This window comes from Oncorhynchus masou, chromosome 24, assembly GCF_036934945.1.
Source record: "Oncorhynchus masou masou isolate Uvic2021 chromosome 24, UVic_Omas_1.1, whole genome shotgun sequence".
In the NCBI taxonomy this organism is placed as follows: Eukaryota; Metazoa; Chordata; class Actinopteri; order Salmoniformes; family Salmonidae; genus Oncorhynchus; species Oncorhynchus masou.
In genome coordinates, this window is record NC_088235.1 from 13,397,983 (window position 1) to 13,425,351 (window position 27,369).

Consider the following 27,369-nt stretch of genomic DNA (forward strand, 5'->3'; position numbering starts at 1 on the left):
TGCATTCTCTTTCACTTTTATTGAATGACACCAGAACAGCGTTGATCACATTCAATCACTTTCATTCTAACAGAAACATGTCAAAGCACCACCCATCCAAGGCTCGGCCCGATACATCCAAGGCTCGGCCCGATACAACACATCCAAGTTCAGTCTCTGTCAAGGAGTTAAGCACATAGTCACACGTATTGTATGTGTGGAGGCTAGAAGAAGTACAAGGTTGACGGATGATATAAATATGATGTTTGCCCAGCTTTGTCTTGCTTGTCAGGAATGGGAACACCCACCTCAAGTGAAAATAAATATAAAATATAAAGGAACAATTAGAGAAGGAGACTGAGGGGCGATCTGTGATGTTGACAGATATCCCCAAGAACAATCCTGACTTGAACTAAAAATATGCCTCTGTCAGAATCAAGACAAAACCATATTTTTTAACATTCTGAATATGGAACAGAGCAAGATGTCTTCCTTACTTGGATGAGTGTCAATATGCTCTAGGAAATTACAATCCTCTTCTTCACACAAAAGCAACACATTTTTTATTGTGTCAGTTGAAAATATGTTTTCAAACTAAAAAAGTAGGTAACAGCTGGTGTATGGTGCTAATTGTAGAACATATCGTTGTTGTTCAACTCTGTGGAAGTTTGAAGGTTTAACGAAGATGTGAAGTCAGACTGGAACGCCTTCATTTCTTTCTGTTTCCGCCTCCGGACAAAATCATCACCATCCTCATGAAGATGTTCAGAGTGTCCATGTAGATCCCCATGCACCTACAAGACAGGATAACACCACAGAGCACCAACCGTCAGCTTCATATATCACAATACAAGACAGGATAACACCACAGAGCACCAACCGTCAGCTTCATATATCACAATACAAGACAGGATAACACCACAGAGCACCAACCGTCAGCTTCATATATCACAATACAAGACAGGATAACACCACAGAGCACCAACCGTCAGCATCATATATCACAATACAAGACAGGATAACACCACAGAGCACCAACCGTCAGCTTCATATATCACAATACAAGACAGGATAACACCACAGAGCACCAACCGTCAGCTTCATATATATCACAATACAAGACAGGATAACACCACAGAGCACCAAACGTCAGCTTCATATATCACCATACAAGACAGGATAACACCACAGAGCACCAACCGTCAGCATCATATATCACAATACAAGACAGGATAACACCACAGAGCACCAACCGTCAGCTTCATATATCACAATACAAGACAGGATAACACCACAGAGCACCAACCGTCAGTTTCATATATCACCATACAAGACAGGATAACATCACAGAGCACCAACTGTCAGCTTCATATATCACCATACAAGACAGGATAACACCACAGAGCACCAACCGTCAGCATCATATATCACAATACAAGACAGGATAACACCACAGAGCACCAACCGTCAGCTTCATATATATCACAATACAAGACAGGATAACACCACAGAGCACCAACCGTCAGCTTCATATATCACCATACAAGACAGGATAACACCACAGAGCACCAACCGTCAGCATCGTATATCACAATACAAGACAGGATAACACCACAGAGCACCAACCGTCAGCATCATATATCACAATACAAGACAGGATAACACCACAGAGCACCAACCGTCAGCTTCATATATCACCATACAAGACAGGATAAACACCACTAGGCCAGTATTCTACTGTATAGTAGGCCAGAATTATACTGTATCAATGGTATTTAGTGTAATATACAGAATCATAAATGGTCATTATTGGAGTAGGACAGTATACTGTATAGTCGGCCAGAATTAGACTATCTAGTGTAATATACTGAATCATAATGTATTTAGTATATTAGGACAGTAGTATACTGCATCACAGTGGTATTCTACAGTATTATACTGCATCATAGTGGTATTCTACAGTATTATACTGCATCACAGTGGTACTGACAGTATTATACTGCATCACAGTGGTACTGACAGTATTATACTGCATCATAGTGGTACTGACAGTAGAATACTGCATCATAGTGGTACTGACAGTATTATACTGCATCATAGTGGTACTGACAGTATTATACTGCATCACAGTGGTACTGACAGTATTATACTGCATCATAGTGGTACTGACAGTAGAATACTGCATCATAGTGGTACTGACAGTATTATACTGCATCACAGTGGTACTGACAGTATTATACTGCATCATAGTGGTACTGACAGTATTATACTGCATCATAGTGGTATTCTACAGTATTATACTGCATCATAGTGGTATTCTACAGTATTATACTGCATCATAGTGGTACTGACAGTATTATACTGCATCATAGTGGTACTGACAGTATTATACTGCATCATAGTGGTACTGACTGTATTATACTGCATCATAGTGGTACTGACAGTATTATACTGCATCATAGTGGTACTGACAGTATTATACTGCATCATAGTGGTACTGACAGTATTATAATGCACCATAGTGGTATTCTACAGTATTATACTGCATCACAGTGGTACTGACAGTATTATACTGCATCACAGTGGTACTGACAGTATTATACTGCATCACAGTGGTACTGACAGTATTATACTGCATCACAGTGGTACTGACAGTATTATACTGCATCACAGTGGTACTGACAGTATTATACTGCATCATAGTGGTACTGACAGTATTATACTGCATCATAGTGGTACTGACAGTATTATACTGCATCATAGTGGTACTGACAGTATTATACTGCATCATAGTGGTACTGACAGTATTATACTGCATCATAGTGGTACTGACAGTATTATACTGCATCATAGTGGTACTGACAGTATTATACTGCATCACAGTGGTACTGACAGTATTATACTGCATCACAGTGGTACTGACAGTATTATACTGCATCATAGTGGTACTGACAGTATTATACTGCATCATAGTGGTACTGACAGTATTATACTGCATCATAGTGGTACTGACAGTATTATACTGCATCATAGTGGTACTGACAGTATTATACTGCATCATAGTGGTACTGACAGTATTATACTGCATCACAGTGGTACTGACAGTATTATACTGCATCATAGTGGTACTGACAGTATTATACTGCATCATAGTGGTATTCTACAGTATTATACTGCATCATAGTGGTACTGACAGTATTATACTGCATCATAGTGGTACTGACAGTATTATACTGCATCATAGTGGTATTCTACAGTATTATAGTGCATCATAGTGGTATTCTACAGTATTATACTGCATCATAGTGGTATTCTACAGTATTATACTGCATCACAGTGGTATTCTACAGTATTATACTGCATCATAGTGGTACTGACAGTATTATACTGCATCATAGTGGTACTGACAGTATTATACTGCATCATAGTGGTATTCTACAGTATTATACTGCATCATAGTGGTACTGACAGTATTATACTGCATCACAGTGGTACTGACAGTATTATACTGCATCATAGTGGTACTGACAGTATTATACTGCATCATAGTGGTACTGACAGTATTATACTGCATCATAGTGGTACTGACAGTATTATACTGCATCATAGTGGTACTGACAGTATTATACTGCATCATAGTGGTACTGACAGTATTATACTGCATCATAGTGGTACTGACAGTATTATACTGCATCATAGTGGTACTGACAGTATTATACTGCATCACAGTGGTACTGACAGTATTATACTGCATCATAGTGGTACTGACAGTATTATACTGCATCATAGTGGTATTCTACAGTATTATACTGCATCATAGTGGTACTGACAGTATTATACTGCATCATAGTGGTACTGACAGTATTATACTGCATCATAGTGGTATTCTACAGTATTATACTGCATCATAGTGGTATTCTACAGTATTATACTGCATCACAGTGGTATTCTACAGTATTATACTGCATCATAGTGGTACTGACAGTATTATACTGCATCATAGTGGTACTGACAGTATTATACTGCATCATAGTGGTACTGACAGTAGTATACTGCATCACAGTGGTACTGACAGTAGTATACTGCATCATAGTGGTACTGACAGTAGTATACTGCATCATAGTGGTATTCTACAGTATTATACTGCATCATAGTGGTATTCTACAGTATTATACTGCATCACAGTGGTACTGACAGTATTATACTGCATCATAGTGGTACTGACAGTATTATACTGCATCATAGTGGTACTGACAGTATTATACTGCATCATAGTGGTACTGACAGTAGTATACTGCATCATAGTGGTACTGACAGTATTATACTGCATCATAGTGGTACTGACAGTATTATACTGCATCATAGTGGTACTGACAGTATTATACTGCATCATAGTGGTATTCTACAGTATTATACTGCATCATAGTGGTATTCTACAGTATTATACTGCACCATAGTGGTACTGACAGTATTATACTGCATCATAGTGGTATTCTACAGTATTATACTGCATCATGGTGGTATTCTACAGTATTATACTGCATCATAGTGGTATTCTACAGTATTATACTGCATCATAGTGGTACTGATAGTATTATACTGCATCATAGTGGTAATGACAGTATTATACTGCATCAGTGGTACTGACAGTATTATACTGCATCATAGTGGTACTGACAGTATTATACTGCATCACAGTGGTACTGTGTATTATACTGCATTATAGTGGTGTTCTACACTGAACAAAAATATAAAACGCAACATGGAACCATGTCAAAGATTTTACTGAGTGACGGTTCATATAAGGAAAGTCAGTCAACTGAAATAAATTCATTAGGTCCTGATCTATGGATTCCACATAACCGGGAAGACAGATATTCATCTGTTGGTCACAGATACCTTAAAAAAAATAAAGGTAAGGCATGGATCATAAAACCAGTCAGTATCTGGTGTAACATTTGCCTCATGCAGCGCGACACATGTCCTTCACATAGAGTTGATCAGGCTATTGATTGTGGCCTGTGGAATGTTGTCACACTCTTCTTCAATGGATGTGCTAAGTTCCTGGATATTGGCGGGAACTGGAACAAGCTGTCGTACACGTCGATCCAGAGCATTCCAAACATGCTCAATGGTTGACATGTCTAGTGAGTATGCAGGCCATGGTAGAATGGGCATTTTCAGCCTCCAGGAATTGTGTACAGATGTAACATGGGGCTGTGTATTATCATGCTGAAACATGAGGTGATGGCGGCGGATGAATGGCACGACAATGTCAATGTGCCATCAATAAAACGCAATTGTGTTGGTTGTCCGTAGCTTATGCCAACACATACCACAACCCCACCTCCACCATGGGGCATTCTGTTCACAATGTTGGCATCAGCAAACCGCTCACCCACTCGACACCATACATGCTGCCTGCCATCTGCCCGTGTGTTGAAACAGTGAAGAGCACATTTCTCCAGCGCACCAGTGGCCACTGAAGTGAGCATTTTGCACTCTGAAGTCAGTTATGATGCCGAACTGCAGTCAGGTCACGACCCTGGTGACGACGACGAGCACACAGATGAGCTTCCCTGAGATGGTTTCTGACAGTTTGTGCAGAAATTCTTTGGTTGTGCAAACCCCCAGTTTCATCAGCTGCCCGGGTGGCTGGTCTCAGACAATCCCACAGGTGAAGATGCCGGATGTGGAGGTCCTGGGCTGGCATGGTTACACCTGGTCTCCGGTTGGACGTACTGTCAATGACATTGGAGGTGGCTTATGGTAGAGAAATTAACATTCAATTATCTGGCAAAAGCTTGAATGTACATTACTGCAGTCACTATGCTAATTGCAAACTCCCTCAAAACTTGAGACATCTGTGGCATTGTGTCGTGTGACAAAACTGCACATTTTAGAGTGGCCTTTTATTGTCCCCAGCACAAGGTTCTTGATATGCCACACCTGACAGGTGGATGGATTATGTTGGAAAAGGAGAAATGCTCACTAACAGGGATGTAAACAAATTTGTGCACAACATTTTAGAGTAATACGCTTTTTTGTACATATGGAACATGTTGGGACTCTTCCATTTCAGCTCATAAAACAAAGGACCAACACTTTACATGTTGCGTTTATATTTCTGTTCAGCATATATATCAAAGCAGGACATAGAAATAAAACAATAACAGGATGAATGGACTAGTTGACTGTTTAAACAGTAAGGAACAGAACTGGACCAGTTGACTATCTGTTTAAACAGTAAGGAACAGAACTGGACCAGTTGACTCTCTGTTTAAACAGTAAGGAACAGAACTGGACCAGTTGACTCTCTGTTTAAACAGTAAGGAACAGAACTGGACCAGTTGACTCTCTGTTTAAACAGTAAGGAACAGAACTGGACCAGTTGACTTCATATCTGGGGCAGCAAGGTAGCCTAGTGGTTAGAGTGTTGGACTAGTAACCGAAAGGTTGAAAGTTCAAATCCCGAGCTTACAAGGTACAAATCTGTTGTTCTGCCCCTGAACAGGCAGTTAACCTACTGTTCCTAGGCCGTCATTGAAAATAAGAATTTGTTCTTAACTGACTTGCCAAGTTAAGTTAAATAAAAGGTCCAATCTGTTTAAACAGTAAGAAACAGAACTGGACCAGTTGACTCTCTGTTTAAACAGTAAGGAACAGAACTGGACCAGTTGACTCTCTGTTTAAACAGTAAGGAACAGAACTGGACCAGTTGACTCTCTGTTTAAACAGTAAGGAACAGAACTGGACCAGTTGACTATCTGTTTAAACAGTAAGGAACAGAACTGGACCATTTGACTCTCTGTTTAAACAGTAAGGAACAGAACTGGACCAGTTGACTCTCTGTTTAAACAGTAAGGAACAGAACTGGACCAGTTGACTATCTGTTTAAACAGTAAGGAACAGAACTGGACCATTTGACTCTCTGTTTAAACAGTAAGGAACAGAACTGGACCAGTTGACTCTCTGTTTAAACAGTAAGGAACAGAAATCAGACAGCCACTTACGAGTTGATGGGGTCGTATTTCTGCATCCCGTACATGGGGTACGTCTCCGCCCTCTTGATGACCTTCTGGGTGTCGTAGAGCAGGAACATGCTGAAGAGGACCAGACCTCCGTAGATAGCGATGGAGTAGAGGCCTGCTCCCATCGCTGAGGTAGGGGGCAGGAACATTGAGCCTGGGGACAGAGAGAGTGGAGAGGACATTACATTAGCACCATGTCCTCAAGCTCAATTAATAACTGAGGGGAAATTATGTGTCAAGGGTGTTTGTCACCAGAGAACCAGATCCTAAATAATGCTATTTGAAAAAGAAGAAACTGCAGCACACTGGCATCTTCAATACTCCACTAACAATGTACTGGGTTTGATGAAACAAAAGGCTACGGTCTACCGTGTTGTTTCCCATTGATGTCCGTCTACCGTGTTGTTTCCCATTGATGTCCGTCTACCGTGTTGCTTCCCATTGATGTCCGTCTACCGTGTTGTTTTCCATTGATGTCCGTCTACCGTGTTGTTTTCCATTGATGTCCATCTACCGTGTTGTTGTCCATTGATGTCCGTCTACCGTGTTGTTTCCCATTGATGTCCGTCTACCGCGTTGTTTCCCATTGATGTCCGTCTACCGTGTTGTTTCCCATTGATGTCCGTCTACCGCGTTGTTTCCCATTGATGTCCGTCTACCGCGTTGTTTCCCATTGATGTCCGTCTACCGCGTTGTTTCCCATTGATGTCCGTCTACCGCGTTGTTTCCCATTGATGTCCGTCTACCGTGTTGTTTCCCATTGATGTCCGTCTACCGCGTTGTTTCCCAATGATGTCCGTCTACCATGTTGTTTTCCATTGACAAACACTTTAAAGGCAATAACCATTTAGTTGTCCTCGAAAAGTATGTTGTTGACATTCCTGCATTTTATGTTCCTTTGTGAATTAGACCATAATAAAACAGACTGAAGAAACGCCTACGAACCGTTTCGTGATCTAAAGATACTAACCATTAGAGACCACTGAAACCCACAGCCAGGGTTATTGATCTAAAGATACTAACCGTTTAGTAGAGACCACTGAAACCCACAGCCAGGGTTATTGATCTAAAGATACTAACTGTTTAGTAGAGACCACTGAAACCCACAGCCAGGGTTATTGATCTAAAGATACTAACCGTTTAGTAGAGACCACTGAAACCCACAGCCAGGGTTATTGATCTAAAGATACTAACTGTTTAGTAGAGACCACTGAAACCCACAGCCAGGGTTATTGATCTAAAGATACTAACCGTTTAGTGGAGACCACTGAAACCCACAGCCAGGGTTATTGATCTAAAGATACTAACCGATAGAGGTGGTGGAGACCACTGAAACCGACAGCCAGGGTTATTGATCTAAAGATACTAACCGTTTAGTGGAGACCACTGAAACCCACAGCCAGGGTTATTGATCTAAAGATACTAACCGTTTAGTGGAGACCACTGAAACCCACAGCCAGGGTTATTGATCTAAAGATACTAACCGTTAGAGACCACTGAAACCCACAGCCAGGGTTATTGATCTAAAGATACTAACCGTTTAGTGGAGACCACTGAAACCCACAGCCAGGGTTATTGATCTAAAGATACTAACCATTAGAGACCACTGAAACCCACAGCCAGGGTTATTGATCTAAAGATACTAACCGTTTAGTGGAGACCACTGAAACCCACTGCCAGGGTTATTGATGTAAAGATACTAACCAATAGAGGTGGTGGAGACCACTGAAACCCACAGCCAGGGTTATTGATCTAAAGATACTAACCGATGGAGGAGGCGAAGACGACTCCGAAGCCCACCGCCAGGGGTCCTCCCATGTTGAGGAACTTCTCACTGGGGGCACACATGGCCACGGTGGACAGACCCCCCACTATGCCCGCTGTGTACCAGGCTGCCCTCATCATCAGGGGCCCACCTAGCAGAGTCATGGGGGCTATGACCGCTCCCATCACACCTGGAAACACAGGTACAAATGGATGGATTTATTTATTAGGTTAGTTTTTTTTTAAAGGGACCATGTACATACATCAAACATGAAAAAGCACCAGATTTTAGCTACACTGCTATTTATCATCTGAGGTCCAAATAAAGAGGTTTTATATATGTAACAAGATGTTCTACTTAAAGAAAACAGATCTGGTATTTAAAAGTCTTCTCAGAATATTCTCACAGGCACAGCACCGGTGTCAGTAAGTACTAGAAAACCCTGTTCCATTCAATTCAACCTCTGCTGCAAAGTGAGGGTATTCTGAACCTTTATAGTACTGCCCTCTAGTGGTGAAAACGAGCAAGTGCGACGTTTTAATTGACTAATGCTTGGTAAAGTGAGAAGGTGAAGCAGTCCAACACCTGCATGTAGCATCCAGGCTAGATGTTTGGCTCCTGGGCTCTGGTCATAAGAGATAGATCTGACCAGCATGCCTGCTCCAATCATGGCTGCAAAGGTAGCTCCAATAGCCTGGTGAAAAAAAATTACAAATGTCTGTATTATTTGAACAACAAAAAAATACCCACAGTGGCTATTGAAAAGTGTCTCGGAATCCTACACAATGGTTTGAAAATCAGCACCAGACGTATCAACACAAAACAATGAGGTTAGGTGGGTCCTCAAACCACTACATTCCTTTTTAAGGGTTAATAACATTCAGTGGATGCAGATATACTTTCAGTCATTAGTCACTGGCCCAGTGGCAATAGTCATCGTAAAAACTAATATTTCCTTGAAGGTAAACTCAGCGATATGACGTAGATGCAGAAAGTTAACAGCATAGTGGGTCAATTCCCGCAACAACTAAAAGCGTTGAAGCGTGAGGCTCAACTTCTCCACTGTTTTGGTCCCTCGGCTACCCTGCTGTTTTGGTCCCTCGGCTACCCTGCTGTTTTGGTCCCTCGGCTACCCTGCTGTTTTGGTCCCTCGGCTACCCTGCTGTTTTGGTCCCTCGGCTACCCTGCTGTTTTGGTCCCTCGGCTACCCTGCTGTTTTGGTCCCTCGGCTACCCTGCTGTTTTGGTCCCTCGGCTACCCTGCTGTTTTGGTCCCTCGGCTACCCTGCTGTTTTGGTCCCTCGGCTACCCTGCTGTTTTGGTCCCTCGGCTACCCTGCTGTTTTGGTCCCTCGGCTACCCTGCTGTTTCGGTCCCTCGGCTACCCTGCTGTTTCGGTCCCTCGGCTACCCTGCTGTTTCGGTCCCTCGGCTACCCTGCTGTTTCGGTCCCTCGGCTACCCTGCTGTTTCGGTCCCTCGGCTACCCTGCTGTTTCGGTCCCTCGGCTACCCTGCTGTTTTGGTCCCTCGGCTACCCAGCTGTAACGGCTACCTTGCTGTTTTGGTCCCTCGCTACCCAGCTGTAACGGCTACCTTGCAGTTTTGGTCCCTCGGCTACCCAGCTGTTCTGGTCCCTTGGCTACCCTGCTGTTCTGGTCCCTTGGCTACCCTGCTGTTCTGGTCCCTTGGCTACCCTGCTGTTCTGGTCCCTTGGCTACCCTACTGTTCTGGTCCCTTGGCTACCCTGCTGTTCTGGTCCCTTGGCTACCCTGCTGTTCTGGTCCCTTGGCTACCCTGCTGTTCTGGTCCCTTGGCTACCCTGCTGTTCTGGTCCCTTGGCTACCCTGCTGTTCTGGTCCCTTGGCTACCCTGCTGTTCTGGTCCCTTGGCTACCCTGCTGTTCTGGTCCCTTGGCTACCCTGCTGTTCTGGTCCCTTGGCTACCCTGCTGTTCTGGTCCCTTGGCTACCCAGCTGTTCTGGTCCCTTGGCTACCCAGCTGTAACAGCTACCCTGCTGTTTTGGTCCCTCAGCTACCCTGCTGTTTTGGTCCCTCGGCTACCCTGCTATTTTGGTCCCTCGGCTACCCTGCTATTTTGGTCCCTCGGCTACCCAGCTGTAACGGCTACCCTGCTGTTCTGGTCCCTTGGCTACCCTGCTGTTCTGGTCCCTTGGCTACCCAGCTGTAACGGCTACCCTGCTGTTTTGGTCCCTCGGCTACCCTGCTGTTTTGGTCCCTCGGCTACCCTGCTGTTTTGGTCCCTCGGCTACCCTGCTGTTTTGGTCCCTCGGCTACCCTGCTGTTTTGGTCCCTCGGCTACCCTGCTGTTTTGGTCCCTCGGCTACCCAGCTGTAACGGCTACCTTGCTGTTTTGGTCCCTCGGCTACCCAGCTGTAACGGCTACCCTGCTGTTTTGGTCCCTCGGCTACCCTGCTGTTTTGGTCCCTCGGCTACCCTGCTGTTTTGGTCCCTCGGCTACCCTGCTGTTTCGGTCCCTCGGCTACCCTGCTGTTTCGGTCCCTCGGCTACCCTGCTGTTTCGGTCCTCGGCTACCCTGCTGTTTCGGTCCTCGGCTACCCTGCTGTTTCGGTCCCTCGGCTACCCTGCTGTTTCGGTCCCTCGGCTACCCTGCTGTTTCGGTCCCTCGGCTACCCTGCTGTTTCGGTCCCTCGGCTACCCTGCTGTTTCGGTCCCTCGGCTACCCTGCTGTTCTGGTCCCTTGGCTACCCTGCTGTTCTGGTCCCTTGGCTACCCAGCTGTTCTGGTCCCTTGGCTACCCAGCTGTTCTGGTCCCTTGGCTACCCAGCTGTAACAGCTACCCTGCTGTTTTGGTCCCTCAGCTACCCTGCTATTTTGGTCCCTCGGCTACCCAGCTATTTTGGTCCCTCGGCTACCCAGCTGTAACGGCTACCCTGCTGTTCTGGTCCCTTGGCTACCCTGCTGTTCTGGTCCCTTGGCTACCCTGCTGTTCTGGTCCCTTGGCTACCCTGCTGTTCTGGTCCCTTGGCTACCCTGCTGTTCTGGTCCCTTGGCTACCCTGCTGTTCTGGTCCCTTGGCTACCCTGCTGTTCTGGTCCCTTGGCTACCCTGCTGTTCTGGTCCCTTGGCTACCCTGCTGTTCTGGTCCCTTGGCTACCCTGCTGTTCTGGTCCCTTGGCTACCCTGCTGTTCTGGTCCCTTGGCTACCCTGCTGTTCTGGTCCCTTGGCTACCCTGCTGTTCTGGTCCCTTGGCTACCCTGCTGTTCTGGTCCCTTGGCTACCCTGCTGTTCTGGTCCCTTGGCTACCCAGCTGTTCTGGTCCCTTGGCTACCCAGCTGTAACAGCTACCCTGCTGTTTTGGTCCCTTGGCTACCCTGCTGTTCTGGTCCCTTGGCTACCGTGCTGTTCTGGTCCCTTGGCTACCGTGCTGTTCTGGTCCCTTGGCTACCGTGCTGAACAGCGTAAAGCTAAATCTATGCAAATGGCAGATCTTTGTGTGACTGTGTGAGAGTGAAGTCTTGCATCTCGCTCATCTTAATATCTGTGGTTCTGCTTGTGACAACGTCATTTAGCTGAATCTACCTTTTAAAAACAAGCGGTCTTGACTGGTTTAAATCCAGGTGAAATAATAAAATGTGAATTACCAGCCAGGATCCTCTCATCATGACACCCATGAGGGCTGGGGTCCTGCTGACGGCTACAGCCGACAGAGCTGTCATCCCCACACTGCCTGCAAAGTACATGTAGGTCGAGTGTATCCTGTCCTTCACGTACTGGGGCCAGATACTGGGGCAGGAGACACAGGGAAAATAAACATTTACAGAGGACAGCATGTTGATATTAGAGGTCAACCGATTCATTGGAATGGCCGATTAATTAGGGCTGATTTCTAGTTTTCATAACAAATCGGTAATCTGCATTTCTGGACACCGATCATGGCCGATTACATTGCACTCCACGAGGAGACTGCATGGCAGGCTGACTACCTGTTATGCGAGTGCAGCAAGGAGCCAAGGTAAGGTGCTGGCTAGCATTAAACGTATCTTATAAAAAACAATCAATCTTAACATAATCACTAGTTTACTACACATGGTTGATGATATTACTAGGTTAACTAGCCTTTCCTGCGTTGCATATAGTCAATGTGGTGCCTGTTAATTTATCATAGCCTCCTTCGCCAAACGGGTGATTTAACTTCACTAGGGTAGGGGGCAGCATTCGGAATTTTGGATGAAAAGCGTGCCCAAATTAAACTGTCTGCTACTCAGGCCCAGAAGCTAGGATATAGAAAACACTAACGTTTCCAAAACTGTTAAAATAATGCCTGTGAGTATAACAGAACTGATAAGGCAGGCGAAAAACTAAAGCCTATCCACCATACAAAGACTTAGAACCCAGTTCACGATCTCTATGGCTTCTTCTACATGTGACCAGTCTTTCGGCATTGTTTCAGGATTTTACTCTGAAAAATGAGGGAGATACAGCACTTTCAATGAGTGGACAGTGGACATTTACAGACATGAGCCAAGCACGTGATCGGGAGCGCGCCTTTCTTGTTTCTCCTTTTCTATTGACGAAGCTTTTGTCCAGTTGAAATATTATTGATTATTTATGACAATAACAACCTGAGGATAGATTTTAAACATTGTTTGACATGTTTCTACTAAGTTTTGTTGTATTTTTTTTGACTTTTCGTCTTGATGTTGACAGCGCGCATTGTGCCTTTGGACTGAACTAAACGCACCTACAAAACTGAGGTTTTTGGACATAGAGGGACATTATCGAACATTTATTGTCCTAACATAATCGCGTCGTGTGCTTTCTCCGTAAAGCCTTTTTGAAATCTGACACAGCGGTTGCATTAAGGAGAAGTTTATCTGTATTCGTATGTTTAACACTTGTATCTTTCATCAATGTTTATGATGAGTATTTCTGTAATTTGACGTGGCTCTCTGCATTTTCACCGGATGTTTGTTTGAGACAGTGATTACTGTACAAAACGCGCCAATTTCAACTGAGGTTTTTGGACATAAAGATTAACTTTATTGGAAAAAAAACACACATTTATTGTGTAACATGAAGTCCTGTGAGTGCCATCTGATGAAGATCAAAGGTTAGTGATTAATTTAATCGCTATTTCTGACTTTTGTGAGCCCTCTCCTTAGCTGGAAAATGCCTGTATGGTTTTCTGTGACTAGGCGCTGACTTAACATAATCGCATGGTGTGCTTTCTCCGTAAAGCCTTTTTGAAATCGGACACAGTCTTTGGATTTACAAGTTTATCTTTAAAATTGTGTATAATACTTGTATGTTTGAGGAATTTTAATTATGGGATCTCGGTTGTTTTGAATTTGGCGCCCTGCAATTTCACTTGCTGTTGTCGAGGTGGGACGCTACCATCCCACTGGTACCACATTCGTGAAAAAAAAGCACTGCACCAGTGTGTATCTAACCATAAACATCAACGCCTTTCTTAAAAATAAATAAAATTAACAAGTATATATTTTTAAACCTGCATATGTAGTTAATATTGCCTGCTAACATGAATTTCTTTTAACTAGGGAAATTGTGTCACTTCTCTTGCGTTCTGTGCAACAGAGTCAGGGTATATGCAGCAGTTTGGGCCACCTGCCTCGTTTCAAACTAATTTGCCAGAATTTTACGTAATTATGACAACATTGAAGGTTGTGCAATCTAACAGCAATATTTAGACTTATGGATGCCACCCATTAGATTAAATATGGAACGGTTCCGTATTTCACTGAAAGAATAAACATTTTGTTTTCGAAATTATAGTTTCCGGATTTTACCGAATTAATGACCTAAGGCTCGAATTTATGGGTGTTATTATGTTATAATTAAGTCTATGATTTGATAGAGCAGTCTGACTGAGCGGTGGTAGGCAGCAGCAGACTCGTAAGCATTCATTCAAACAGCACCTTCGTGCGTCTGCCAGCAGCTCTTCGCAATGCTTCAAGCATTGCGCTGTTTATGACTTCAAGCCTATCAACTCCTGAGATTAGGCTGGCAATACTAAAGTACCTATTAGAACACCCAATAGTCAAAGGTTAATGAAATACAAATGGTAGAGAGAGAAATAGTCCTATAATAACTACAACCTAAAACTTCTTACCTGGGAATATTGAAGTCATGTTAAATGGAACCACCAGCTTTCATATGTTCTCATGTTCTGAGCAAGGAACTTAAGAACTAACTTAAAAGTTAGCTTTTTTTACATATTGCACTTTTTCCTTCTCCAACACTTTGTTTTTACATTATTTAAAATTGAACATGTTTCATTATTTATTTGAAACTAAATAGATTTTATTGATGTATTATATTAAGTTAAAATAAGGGTTCATTGTTCATCCAGTATTGTTGTATGTCATTATTATAAATATATATATATTTTTTTTAAATCTGCCGATTAAATCGGTATCGGCTTTTTTTGGTCCTCCAATAATCGGTATTGGTGTTGAAAAATCAGAATTGGTCGACCTCGAGTTGATATACCTGCACAATAGGCACCCTGTTCCCAACATAGGGCACTATACTCAACCAGGAATCATTAGGGGCTCTGAGTGCACTCTGTAGGGAATAGGGTGCTATTTGGGACACATTAAAGTAACACTTTCCTTTGAGTTGTGGTGAAACCTATGGAACTACACAGAAATAGCTTCAGTAATAACAATGACACATGCACTTGATACCAGTTGAATTGTTAAACCACTGTAACTTCATGGGATAACACCAGTGCAACACACACACACACACACACACAACCATGGGACACTACTAGTACAAGACACACTACCATGGGATAACACCAGAACAACACACACACACACTACTAGTACAACACACACGCTACCATGGGATAACACCAGTACAACACACACACTACCATGGGATAACACCAGTGCAACACACACACTACTAGTACAACACACACACACTACCATGGGATAATACCCATACAACACACACACTACCATGGGATAATACCAGTACAACACACACACACACACTACTAGTACAACACACACACTACCATGGGATAATAACCGTACAACACACACACTACCATGGGATAACACCAGTACAACACACACACACTACCATGGGATAACACCAGTACAACACACACACACTACCATGGGATAACACCAGTACAACACACACACACTACCATGGGATAACACCAGTACAACACACACACACTACCATGGGATAACACCAGTACAACACACACACACTACCATGGGATAACACCAGTACAACACACACACACTACCATGGGATAACACCAGTACAACACACACACACTACCATGGGATAACACCAGTACAACACACACACTACCATGGGATAATACCCGTACAACACACACACTACCATGGGATAACACCAGTACAACACACACACTACCATGGGACACTACTAGTACAATACACACACACACACACTACTAGTACAACACACACACTACCATGGGATAATACCCGTACAACACACACACACTACCATGGGACACTACTAGTACAATACACACTACCAATGGAAGCATTAGCACTTACACTGCCCTCTCGATGGCACCGATCTCATTGGACATGCCTAGTCCGTAGTAGCACAGAGCTCCCAGGCCTACAGCAGCGCCTCCAGCCAGGAACATCCTGCCCATGTTATCCACTGCAAGGGAATACAGAGCACATTTACACCAGTTAAAACCTGCTGCTGACCGGCACAAGGCACTGCCTTCATGATGTAACTGTGAGGGGTGTGAGACGGGCCTGTGTTTACATGACAGGTCCATCCTGCCCCCCTTGTGTTACGAGGTGACGTTTTTAAAAAATGGTTTAGTAAGTCAATATATTCACTTCTGATGGCAGTATCAGTTGCTGGTTCGAAAGCTGCCTGTTGGAGCTGGTCCTTGGCCGTTTTCCCACGACGGAAACCAAATCTGGATTTGGTGGAATAGCCCTGATGAAAGGTTAATATTACACAGAATCAGTTATTATTACAGCATGTTGACCTACAATTGAAGACATACAATTTGTCCACAGGTCGGGTCTTTCAGAGAAAAAGGAGTCGATGTCCGTAGCCCCGCAGAAATCTTATTAGCATAATAAAATATATATTTTTAATGAAAATATATATTTTTCTAATTCGCCATAAAAATGTGTCAGTTTGAGATGTATGGGTTATCTGTTTATCCATGTATGAAGTTGTTATTCAATGTGTTTCTATGGGCTAATAGCAGTAAGGCTCAATTCAATGTTCCATCTCATTCATTCATTCATGAATACACACACATATATACACACACACACACACACACACACACACACACACACACACACATATATATATATAATCTTTGGTAATGTTAAGGGTCCTAAAACTCAATGAAATAGCTAAATGATCCTTGGTATGACCATGTTAAAACAATGCCATATGTTAGCTTAGTAGAACCCCCCCCCCCCGTAATGCATTCACTATTGTCTAAAACCGCACCCCAGTACCAATGGAAAACTACTGTCCTGAATGAAAAGAACCGGCACAGAAAGCTAATCTTTCATTTGCAGGCTGAGCAAGTAGCCTACCCATACACAAAATGGGGCGGCAGTGTAGCCTAGTGGTTAGAGCATTGGACTAGTAACTGAAAGGTTGCAAGTTCAAACCCCCGAGCTGACAAGGTACAAATCTGTTGTTCTGTTGTTCTCAAATCTGTTGTCTATCTGTTGTCTACTTCCGGCGCCGACAGAGATGGCCGCCTCGCTTCGCGTTCCTAGGAAACTATGCAGTTTTTTGTTTTTTTTACGTGTTATTTCTTACATTGGTACCCCAGGTCATCTTAGGTTTCATTACATACAGTCGAGAAGAACTACTGTATATAAGATCAGCGTCAACTCACCATCAGTACGACCAAGAATATGTTTTTCGCGACGCGGATCCTGTGTTCTGCCTTACAAACAAGACAACGGAATGGATCACATGCAGCGACCCAAAAAAACGACTCAAAAAGAGGGAAACGTGGCGGTCTTCTGGTCAGACTACGGAGACGGGCACATCGTGCCCCACTTCCTAGCATTCTTCTTGCCAATGTCCAGTCTCTTAACAACAAGGTTGATGAAATCCGAGCAAGGGTAGCATTCCAGAGGGACATCAGAGACTAACGTTCTGTGCTTCACGGAAACATGGCTCACTGGAGAGACGCTCTCGGATGCGGTGCAGCCAGCGGGTTTCTCCACACATCGCGCCGACAGAAACAAACACCTTTCTGGTAAGAAGAGGGGCGGGGGTGTATGCCTTATGGCTAACGAGGCATGGTGCGATGAAAGAAACATACAGGAACTCAAATCCTTCTGTTCACCTGATTTAGAATTCCTCACAATCAAATGTAGACCGCATTATCTACCAAGAGAATTCTCTTCGATTATAATCACAGCCGTATATATCCCCCCCCCAAGCAGACACATCGATGGCTCTGAACGAACTTTATTTAACTCTTTGCAAACTGGAAACCATTTATCCGGAGGCTGCATTCATCGTTGTTGGGGATTTTAACAAGGCTAATCTGAAAACAAGACTCCCTAAATTTTATCAGCATATCGATTGCGCAACCAGGGGCGGAAAAACCTTGGATCACTGTTACTCTAACTTCCGCGACGCATATAAGGCCCTGCCCTGCCCCCCTTTCGGAAAAGCTGACCACGACTCCATTTTGCTGATACCTGCCTACAGACAAAAGCTAAAAAAAGAAGCTCCCACGCTGAGGTCTGTCAAACGCTGGTCCGACCAAGCTGACTCCACACTCCAAGACTGCTTCCATCACGTGGACTGGGACATGTTTCGTATTGCGTCAAATAACAACATTGACGAATACGCTGATTCGGTGTGCGAGTTCATTAGAATGTGCGTTGAAGATGTCGTTCCCATAGCAACGATTAAAACATTCCCTAACCAGAAACCTTGGATTGATGGCAGCATTCGCGTGAAACTGAAAGCGCGAACCACTGCTTTCAATCAGGGCAAGGTGTCTGGTAACATGACTGAATACAAACAATGCAGCTATTCCCTCCGTAAGGCTATCAAACAAGCTAAGCGTCAGTACAGAGACAAAGTAGAATCCCAATTCAACGGCTCAGACACAAGAGGCATGTGGCAGGGTCTACAGTCAATCACGGACTACAGGAAGAAATCCAGCCCAGTCACGGACCAGGATGTCTTGCTCCCAGGCAGACTAAATAACTTTTTTGCCCGCTTTGAGGACAATACAGTGCCACTGACACTGCCTGCAACGGAAAAATGCGGTCTCTCCTTCACTGCAGCCGAGGTGAGTAAAACATTTAAACGTGTTAACCCTCGCAAGGCTGCAGGCCCAGACGCCATCCCCAGCCGCGCCCTCAGAGCATGCACAGACCAGCTGGCTGGTGTGTTTACGGACATATTCAATCAATCCCTATATCAGTCTGCTGTTCCCACATGCTTCAAGAGGGCCACCATTGTTCCTGTTCCCAAGAAAGCTAAGGTAACTGAGCTAAACGACTACCGCCCCGTAGCACTCACTTCCGTCATCATGAAGTGCTTTGAGAGACTAGTCAAGGACCATATCACCTCCACCCTACCTGACACCCTAGACCCACTCCAATTTGCTTACCGCTCAAATAGGTCCACAGACGATGCAATCTCAACCACACTGCGCACTGCCCTAACCCATCTGGACAAGAGGAATACCTATGTGAGAATGCTGTTCATCGACTACAGCTCGGCATTCAACACCATAGTACCCTCCAAGCTCGTCATCAAGCTCGAGACCCCGGGTCTCGACCCCGCCCTGTGCAACTGGGCACTGGACTTTGACGGGCCGCCCCCAGGTGGTGAGGGTAGGTAACAACATCTCCTCCCCGCTGATCCTCAACACTGGGGCCCCACAAGGGTGCGTTCTGAGCCCTCTGCTGTACTCCCTGTTCACCCACGACTGCGTGGCCACGCACGCCTCCAACTCAATCATCAAGTTTGCGGACGACACAACAGAGGTAGGCTTGATTACCAACAACGACGAGACGGCCTACAGGGAGGAGGTGAGGGCACTCGGAGTGTGGTGTCAGGAAAATAACCTCACACTCAACATCAACAAAACTAAGAAGATGATTGTGGACTTCAGGAAACAGCAGAGGGAACACCCCCCTATCCACATCGATGGAACAGTAGTGGAGAGAGTAGCAAGTTTTAAGTTCCTCGGCATACACATCACAGACAAACTGAATTGGTCCACTCACACAGACAGCATCGTGAAGAAGGCGCAGCAGCGCCTCTTCAACCTCAGGAGGCTGAAGAAATTCGGCTTGTCACCAAAAGCACTCACAAACTTCTACAGATGCACAATCGAGAGCATCCTGGCGGGCTGTATCACCGCCTGGTACGGCAACTGCTCCGCCCTCAACCGTAAGGCTCTCCAGAGGGTAGTGAGGTCTGCACAACGCATCACCGGGGGCAAACTACCTGCCCTCCAGGACACCTACACCACCCGATGTTACAGGAAGGCCATAAAGATCATCAAGGACATCAACCACCCGAGCCACTGCCTGTTCAGCCCCGCTATCATCCAGAAGGCGAGGTCAGTACAGGTGTATCAAAGCTGGGACCGAGAGACTGAAAAGCAGCTTCTATCTCAAGGCCATCAGACTGTTAAACAGCCACCACTAACATTGAGTGGCTGCTGCCAACACACTGACACTGACTCAACTCCAGCCACTTTAATAATGGGAATTGATGGGAAATGATGTAAATATATCACTAGCCACTTTAAACAATGCTACCTTATATAATGTTACTTACCCTACATTATTCATATCATATGCATACGTATATACTGTACTCTATATCATCGACTGCATCCTTATGTAATACATGTATCACTAGCCACTTTAACTATGCCACTTTGTTTACATACTCATCTCATATGTATATACTGTACTCGATACCATCTACTGTATCTTGCCTATGCTGCTCTGCACCATCACTCATTCATATCTTTATGTACATATTCTTTATCCCCTTACAGTGTGTATAAGAAATTAGTTTTGGAATTGTTAGTTAGATTACTTGTTGGTTATTACTGCATTGTCGGAACTGGAAGCACAAGCATTTCGCTACACTCGCATTAACATCTGCTAACCATGTGTATGTGACAAATAAAACTTGATTTTGATTTTTTTCATAGTTCCAACACCATCATTAAATTTGTTCAGCCTCCCGAGGGGGAGCTGAGAAGACTTGGCCCTCAGATTTTCAAGACGTTCTACAGCTGCACCATTGAGAGCATATTGACTGGCTGCATCAGCAGTTGGTATGGCAACTGCTTGACATCCGACCGCAAGGTTGTACAGAGGGAAGTGCGTACAGCCCAGTACATCACTGGGGCCGAGGTCCACACCATCCAGGACCTCTATACCAGGCGGTGCCACCCAAGTCATACTGTTCTCTCTGCTACCACACGGCAAGCGGTACCAGCGTACGAAGTCTGTAACCAATAGGATCCTAAACAGTTTATACTCCCAAGCCATAAGACTGGTAAATAATTAACCAGGACTACCTGCATTGACCCTTTTTGCACAAACGATTTTGACTCATCACATTAGCTGATGTTACTGTTTATTATCTATCCTGCTGCCGAGTCACTTTATCCCGTAACCCTGCACGTGGACTGGGTGCTGGAAACACGTGTATATAGACAAGTTATCAATCCTAGTATTACTATTTTTATTTTCCTCTCTGCATTGTTGGGAAGGGCCCAAAAGTAATTGGTAGTCTACACAAAGCATGTGAAAAATTACATTTGATTTAAAGACCCTGAGACATGCCAGCTGAAACATGACATGCTAAAGACCCTGAGACATGCCAGCTGAAACATGACATGCTAAAGACCCTGAGACATGCCAGCTGAAACACGACATACTAAAGACCCTGAGACATGCCAGCTGAAACATGACATGCTAAAGACCCTGAGACATGACATGCTGAAGACCCTGAAACATGACATGCTAAAGACCCTGAAACATGACATGCTAAAGACCCTGAAACATGACATGCTAAAGACCCTGAAACATGACATGCTAAAGACCCTGAAACATGACATGCTAAAGACCCTGAGACATGCCAGCTGAAAACATGACATGCTAAAGACCCTGAGACATGTCAGCTGAAACATGACATACTAAAGACCCTGAGACATGCCATACTAAAGACCCTGAGACATGCCAGCTGAAACATGACATACTAAAGACCCTGAGACATGCCATACTAAAGACCCTGAGACATGCCAGCTGAAACATGACATACTAAAGACCCTGAGACATGCCATACTAAAGACCCTGAGACATGACATGCTAAAGACCCTGAGACATGCCAGCTGAAACATGACATACTAAAGACCCTGAGACATGCCATACTAAAGACCCTGAGACATGCCAGCTGAAACATGACATACTAAAGACCCCGAGACATGCCATACTAAAGACCCTGAGACATGACATGCTAAAGACCCTGAGACATGCCAGCTGAAACATGACATGCTAAAGACCCCGAGACATGCCATACTAAAGACCCTGAAACATGACATGCTAAAGACCCTGAAACATGACATGCTAAAGACCCTGAAACATGACATGCTAAAGACCCTGAAACATGACATGCTAAAGACCCTGAAACATGACATGCTAAAGACCCTGAAACATGACATGCTAAAGACCCTGAAACATGACATGCTAAAGACCCTGAAACATGACATGCTAAAGACCCTGAAACATGACATGCTAAAGACCCTGAGACATGCCATACTAAAGACCCTGAGACATGACATGCTAAAGACCCTGAGACATGACATGCTAAAGACCCTGAGACATGACATGCTAAAGACCCTGAGACATGACATGCTAAAGACCCTGAGACATGACATGCTAAAGACCCTGAAACATGACATGCTAAAGACCCTGAGACATGCCAGCTGAAACATGACATGCTAAAGACCCTGAGACATGCCAGCTGAAACATGACATACTAAAGACCCTGAGACATGCCATACTAAAGACCCTGAGACATGCCAGCTGAAACATGACATAAAGACCCTGAGACATGACATGCTGAAACATGACATACTAAAGACCCTGAGACATGCCATACTAAAGACCCTGAAACATGACATGCTAAAGACCCTGAGACATGCCATACTAAAGACCCTGAAACATGACATGCTAAAGACCCCGAGACATGCCAGCTGAAACATGACATGCTAAAGACCCTGAGACAAAGAAGGGGGCATTGGAGGGTGCCAACGTGACAGGGTCAATACCAGAGAAAATATGGGAAAAAAAAACACACCTCCAAAACAAGCTACACATATCCAAATATTTGCCGGCTTAGGCGACTTACATATCCAAATATTTGCAGTCTTAGGAGAGATTCAAGGAATCATTGAGCCTGTGCCAGCATTGTGACTGCATGGGAATGTATGTAGCTATAGAAACCGTCACGCTTTGGGGCCAAAACATTTCGACCTGGAGAAGTCGGTAACCAAGGAGTAAATCAGCAGCATAACAAACCAGGGCAAGGAGCCACCAGCTACAGAGAGACTGGTCTCTCTTCATCTCCCCCTCTCAGAGAAAACTCAACAGATATATAGCAACTACATACAGACAAGAGCTGTTCTGTATGGCTCAATCAATTCCAACCATGTGTCTTCGTGTAGTGTAATTAATTAATCTAGTGTTTATTAACTTTGTTATCTTATGACTTATTTCTGTATTTTATGTCTATCTGTATTACTGGTAAGGACAAAACAGAAGAAAACCAAGCCAAGCATCCCACAGTTCTTCTACCTAAATTCCCTTTCCCCTCGGTGTCTCACTCACTCAACTGTGTTTCCAACCACTCCCTCTAAACAAGCGTGCATACACAAGTTCCCGTTAGACCTACAGAAATAAACGCCTATAAAAACTAGTCTAACTGATTCTACATCTGCGTTGCTTGCTGTTTGGGGTTTTAGGCTGGGTTTCTGTATAGCACTTTGTGACATCTGCTGATGTAAAACATTTTAAAATGAATACATTTTAATTTAAAATGTTACATAGAATTTATCCTGTGAAACATGTTGTTTTGGAAAGATTCAAGTTGACTATTAATGTGATTTCTGTGGAATGGAGAAGGAGACCATTTTGCATTTGTTTTTTGCCTGTATTTATAGTAGAATGACATACAGAATTTTGTTACCAAAAAAAAAATAGGACCGGTTGTACTATATAATGGTTTTGATATAATGATTTATTTCAGAAATTCTGATATAGATAAAGATGTAGTATATTTAATTCAACTTCTAATAATACTAGGTAAATTTCATATTCACAAATGCAAATGGTCTAATTCAAAACCTAAACTTTTTTCACTTTATAAATGAATTTAAACAATATGGCAGTACTTGAACTAAAATGAAAAACAAAAAGGCAATTAAAACTTGATGTATTATTAATGAATATGATTTGTTTGTTTAGGATTCCTGGCAATGTAAATAGTTTGTATGTGTGCTTGTTTGCAGGTGACTATTCCTCTTTTGTTTGTTGATATGTTAATACAGTTTATTTAGATTTTTTATTTCAAATACATTTGATCGATACACAAGCTAAATACCTTGCCAAATGCCGACATCATATTCACAAACTCAAGCTGGACTTGTTGACTGAAGTTGGGGAATATGTGTTCCAACAACGACCTGCAGGTTGGTAATAACTGCGTCCAGTCTATTTTCTACTTAGGCTACTTTGCGGTTGTCACTAGTTACCACAGCCACAAAGTCAAAATTGGCTATATAGTAAAAATGCATTATTATCATTTTAAGTGATTTTGGTCTTCGTTAGGTTAGGGTTAGACATAAGGTTAGCAGTGCGGTTAAGGTTATGGTCGAGGGTTAGGTTTAAAATCGGATTTTAATCCGATCAAATTGTAGAAATAGGCGGGGTTTATGACTTTGTGGCTGTGGTAACTAGTGATGACCTTACTTTGCGAACTGCTCGTCCCCCTGGCTTTACGTTTTGGATTTAACTGACCTGGAAGACCTTGTGCTTCATTTAGGAATAACTGAACTGAACAATTGATTGGGAGTCCAATAGGGCGGCACACAATCGGCCCAGCGTTGTCCGGGTTTGGCAGTCATTGTAAATAAGAATTTGTTCTTAACTGACTTTCCTAGTTAAATAAAGGTTAAACAAAATAAATAAAAAGGTGTGGTGCCTAGTTGGAACAAAATCCCAGAGTGCGTAGGTAACAGGATTGATTAGCAGGCTTATAGCCTAGGCCAGGGGTAAACATAGGCAGGTTTCACACTGAAAATATGCTAACATTACATTCATAACAAGCGTATTTTAAATCAGAATCATTAAGCGTAGGCCTACTCACCAAACAGATGTCGTAGCCGTAATTCATCCCCATGCAGCGCTCAATGTGGAATTGCTAATCCACTTAGTTTATTCCACCTGCTCTTTGGAATTTTCTACATTGAACAGCTGTATATTGAAAAGAACAATTGTGTTTTGTAACCCTGATTTAAAATTTTTTTTTTATCTACTTACCAAATTGAGCCCGTTTCAAATTCTCTTCTATTTTATTCTGTAATATTACAATGGCTTTGTTTTCTACAATAAAATAGGTGTTTTGACTGATAAGGCCTCGGGAAATAAGAGCATATTGTCTGCTAAATTAACAAAACAAGGCTATTCCATTGCACAGCCATATGCTTCTACAAGCAAGCGGCACTTATGACATCACTGCCTTATTGAATATTGTGTTCCACAATACAATCAAATCTAATTTATTTGTCACATACACATGGTTAGCAGATGTTAATGCGAGTGTAGCGAAATGCTTGTGTTTCTAGTTCCGACAATGCAATAATAACCAACGAGTAATCTAACCTAACAATTCCAAAACTTCTACCTTATACACACACACACAAGTGTAAAGGGATAAAGAATATGTACATAAAGATATGAATGAGCGATGGTACAGAACGGCATAGGCAAGATGCAGTAGATGGTATCGAGTACAGTATATACATATGAGATGAGTATGTAAACAAAGTGGCATAGTTAAAGTGGCTAGTGATACATGTATTACATAAAGATGCATTAGATGATAGAGTACAGTATATACATATGAGATTAATAATGTAGGGTATGTAAACATTATATTAAGTAGCTTGGTTTAAAGTGACTAGTGATATATTTTACATCAATTCCCATTATTAAAGTGGCTGGAGTTGAATCAGTATGTTGGCAGCAGCCACTCAATGTTAGTGGTGGCTGTTTAACAGTCTGATGGCCTTGAGATAGAAGCTGTTTTTCAGTCTCTCGGTCCCTGCTTTGATGCACCTGAATGTCAACCAGTTGATATTACAGTTTCAATAAATTAAACAAATGGTACTTGTCTTTTATTGTTTAAATATGAGGCCATTTAACAATTAGGATGTTATCTGTACTGGTTATGATCATTAAAGGCATTTTTACAAACTGTTGGCATATAGATAAATGTGCACATATTTCCCCCCCCCCAGTGGAGGCATTGTGTTCTATAAATGTCTTACTTTATTTTAGTAAAAATGTGAGTGTTGGAACAGTCCAAAAATGTCAAAAGCCCATCCCTGATGTGTTACCTGGTGGACCTTGAGGAGGGGCGGGCAGCTCTTCAGGGTGGAGCTCCTCAGGGCTGGAGAGCCCTGGGTCAACACAGGACGCAGCCCGGACACAGGGAGACTGCGCAGGCATGCTAGCCTCACCAACATGGTCATGATGAAGCTCTGGAATTACAGCTCTGGAAAAACAGTCAAATTTCTATCAACTGAAGCATGAGGTAAGCAGAGAGGAAATGGGTCTACAACAGATGAACGTTTTGAAACATTCATTTAGATATTTCGTCTCAAATTCCCCGTCATAATGACCAACTGTCCTGCCCATCGGCACAGTAAGTTGATTGAATTGTATTTAAGATTCTGGCTTCCCACTGACTGTTTTTGTGCAACCCAATAGGGAGCAACACTTGTCTATGTAAATACAACCGTGTGGCTAAAATCAGCTAACTTTAGCACACAAGCCTGAAAACCAAATGTTGAATTGCATTGATTTCTATGTCGGGCATTAATGAGCGTTTGGATCAGGAAAGTTTCTTCTCATGACCTCAGCAAGCCAGATTGTCAAATACATAATATATTTGAACTTACTTTCATTTTTAGGAATGTGAAACAATCTCTACAGTAAAGTATAATTAAAAGGAAACTTTTCAAAGCGCTGGTAGTGAGTTAACATTTCCATCATCTGAAGCATGAGTGCAAGATGAAAATACAGGCAGGAGAAGCATGGAAACTTAAATACAGGCTGGAGAAGCATGGATACTTAAATACAGGCGGGAGAAGCATGGAAACTTAAATACAGGCGGGAGAAGCATGGAAACTTAAATACAGGCGGGAGACGCATGGAAACTTGAAAATAGGGACAGGAGAAGCATGGATACTTGAAAATAGGGACAGGAGAAGCATGGATACTTGAAAATAGGGGCAGGAGAAGCATGGATAC

General features: G+C 43.2%; 2 protein-coding genes across 2 annotated transcripts in view; one reads left to right on the forward strand and one right to left on the reverse strand.

The window, feature by feature from the left end:
- Positions 1-26,631, reverse strand: LOC135511852 (growth hormone-inducible transmembrane protein-like). The gene is made up of 8 exons (XM_064933341.1): positions 26,454-26,631; positions 16,630-16,732; positions 16,330-16,441; positions 12,397-12,538; positions 9,361-9,469; positions 8,777-8,965; positions 6,993-7,164; positions 1-773 (listed from the first exon to the last, which is right to left on the reverse strand). The coding sequence occupies exons 1-8, from the start codon at positions 26,586-26,588 to the stop codon at positions 689-691; spliced, it is 1,047 nt and encodes a 348-aa protein (XP_064789413.1). The 5' UTR covers positions 26,589-26,631; the 3' UTR covers positions 1-688.
- A 14-nt stretch (positions 26,632-26,645) lies between these two features.
- Positions 26,646-27,369, forward strand: part of LOC135513399 (kelch domain-containing protein 1-like) — a 6,259-nt gene continuing 5,535 nt past the window's right edge. Inside the window, exon 1 of the mRNA XM_064936324.1 lies at positions 26,646-26,650. Coding sequence (XP_064792396.1) covers positions 26,646-26,650 — 5 coding nt within the window. The remainder of the gene's footprint in view (positions 26,651-27,369) is intronic.

What these genes read in the sequence shown, in the direction of transcription:
- LOC135511852 (XM_064933341.1), bottom strand. Translation starts at nt 26,588, where the DNA reads ATGACCATGTTGGTGAGGCTAGCATGCCTGCGCAGTCTCCCTGTGTCC. An exon ending in TGATGAGAGGATCCTGGCTG is followed by an intron (nt 9,470 to 12,396) that starts GTAATTCACATT and finishes TTTTTTCACCAG; the next exon opens with GCTATTGGAGCTACCTTTGC. An exon ending in CGTCTTCGCCTCCTCCATCG is followed by an intron (nt 7,165 to 8,776) that starts GTTAGTATCTTT and finishes CTCTGTCCCCAG; the next exon opens with GCTCAATGTTCCTGCCCCCT.